The sequence below is a fragment of the Pollachius pollachius genome (assembly GCF_949987615.1).
Source record: "Pollachius pollachius genome assembly, chromosome: 12".
Lineage (NCBI taxonomy): Eukaryota > Metazoa > Chordata > Actinopteri > Gadiformes > Gadidae > Pollachius > Pollachius pollachius.
The window spans coordinates 23,703,189-23,704,702 of NC_136945.1; the positions used below are offsets into that span (position 1 = coordinate 23,703,189).

At 45.3% G+C, this 1,514-nt stretch overlaps 1 protein-coding gene across 2 annotated transcripts in view; it reads right to left on the reverse strand.

Moving 5' to 3' along the window:
* Window positions 1–555: 555 nt before the first annotated feature.
* The window catches only part of alpl (alkaline phosphatase, biomineralization associated), a 17,955-nt gene continuing 16,996 nt past the window's right edge, over window positions 556–1,514 (reverse strand). For both annotated transcript variants that reach the window (XM_079748579.1, XM_079748580.1), the window contains exon 12: window positions 556–1,441. In XM_079748579.1, the coding sequence (XP_079604705.1) occupies window positions 1,176–1,441 (266 nt within the window). In that variant the 3' untranslated portion in view covers window positions 556–1,175. The remainder of the gene's footprint in view (window positions 1,442–1,514) is intronic.

Consider the following 1,514-nt stretch of genomic DNA (forward strand, 5'->3'; position numbering starts at 1 on the left):
TGCTTAGAGTTTAGCAGTCTGGAGTCTTGCAATTGATACATCAGCTTCATGTTTTCACAATTGTGTGCGTAGTTCCATTTTCTGTGTGTATACAATCGAGAAAAACTATCATTTCTCAGCCGTTCCGCTGTGACTTCCACTCCCAGGCGCCAGGCAACATAAACTGCTTGCTGCAGCCGGGTTGTAGCTGCTTTCTACTCACATTCCATCTCTACCTCAGCGAACTCAGAGGCTGAGAAAAACAACAGAGCACGCACATCCAGGGGATCAGGGTTTAGGTGATGATGGTTTTGGATGGTCACTAACAGACTTATTTAGTTAAAGTGTCGCTTGGACTTTTTCTGTTTCTTTCTTTTTTTTCTACAGACAAAAAAAAGATTTTATACAGTTTTATCCGATTTTGTCATATTTTACGATTCTAAAGTATGGAAAAAATGTACTTATGGTACATTCACATCGACTCATATTCACATTGAAACTTTCTTTTGATTGTGTTTCAAAGAACAAAGGGGAGGGATTGACATTTAAATCATAGAGGCTCTGGTATGTTTTTTATTAAATCAAACACTGAATGATCCAATACTTTAATTCCTTCGGGGATGTCCCACCCTAGTATTCTGATTTAACAACGCATTACTGACATAGTTGTTGTAACACACAGTTGAAACAATCTAAACCACAGATAATTACAAAACCTTATAAGAAAACCATCCAAATGTTCTTTATTGGTCAACAGATATCAGAACTCCTTTATCTTGTTTTGTTTTAAAAGAAATAATGGTAACAATGCCTCATCAAGGTTGTTCCAGAATACCTAATTTGTTCCCAGTTAACGCGTGCTGTGTTTTCCTGAAGCAGAAGAAGTGACATGAGATCTAGGATCACTGATGAGGTAGATGCCGTTGACTTGAACAAGGTAACAAAATCTAAAGGGAAATGGAAAGTGTGAAAACCTTCTTCCTTTGTGAATTAACCTGTTGATATTCAGCAAAACATCATCAGCATTCAACACCCACATGAGACTAACCATACAAAATGAAAAAATAGTTCTCTAATTAGTGGTCGCAAAAAAATCCAGTTCATAGGTAGAGTAGATCAAACAAAGACAAAAACACAACAGGTGGGCGGGGCTAAGAGCGGACTAGGGTGGAGTGATACATAAAGGGGTGAGTCGGTCAACACAACAGCCGCATCACCGTCGCCAGGCCGACCAGGCCGGCCAGGCCGGGGCGGTGCGGCGCGGCCCCGCCCGACGCCAGGCAGTGGGCGCGGTTCTGGCCGATGCAGGCGGCGTAGGCCATGGCGTGGGGGATGTAGTTCTGCTCGTGGACGCCGTGCAGCAGGTGGGCCATCGGGCCCTTGGCAAACACGGCCACATCCTCCCCCCCGTGGGTCTCTGAGGAGAGGGGCACCGCGGCTTGGGCCAGGTAGCTGTTATCCTCTGGGAGGGGGGAGGAGAGGAGGAGGCAGGGTTAGGAGAGAAGGAAGGGGGAGGGAGGGTGGGAGAGAGAGGG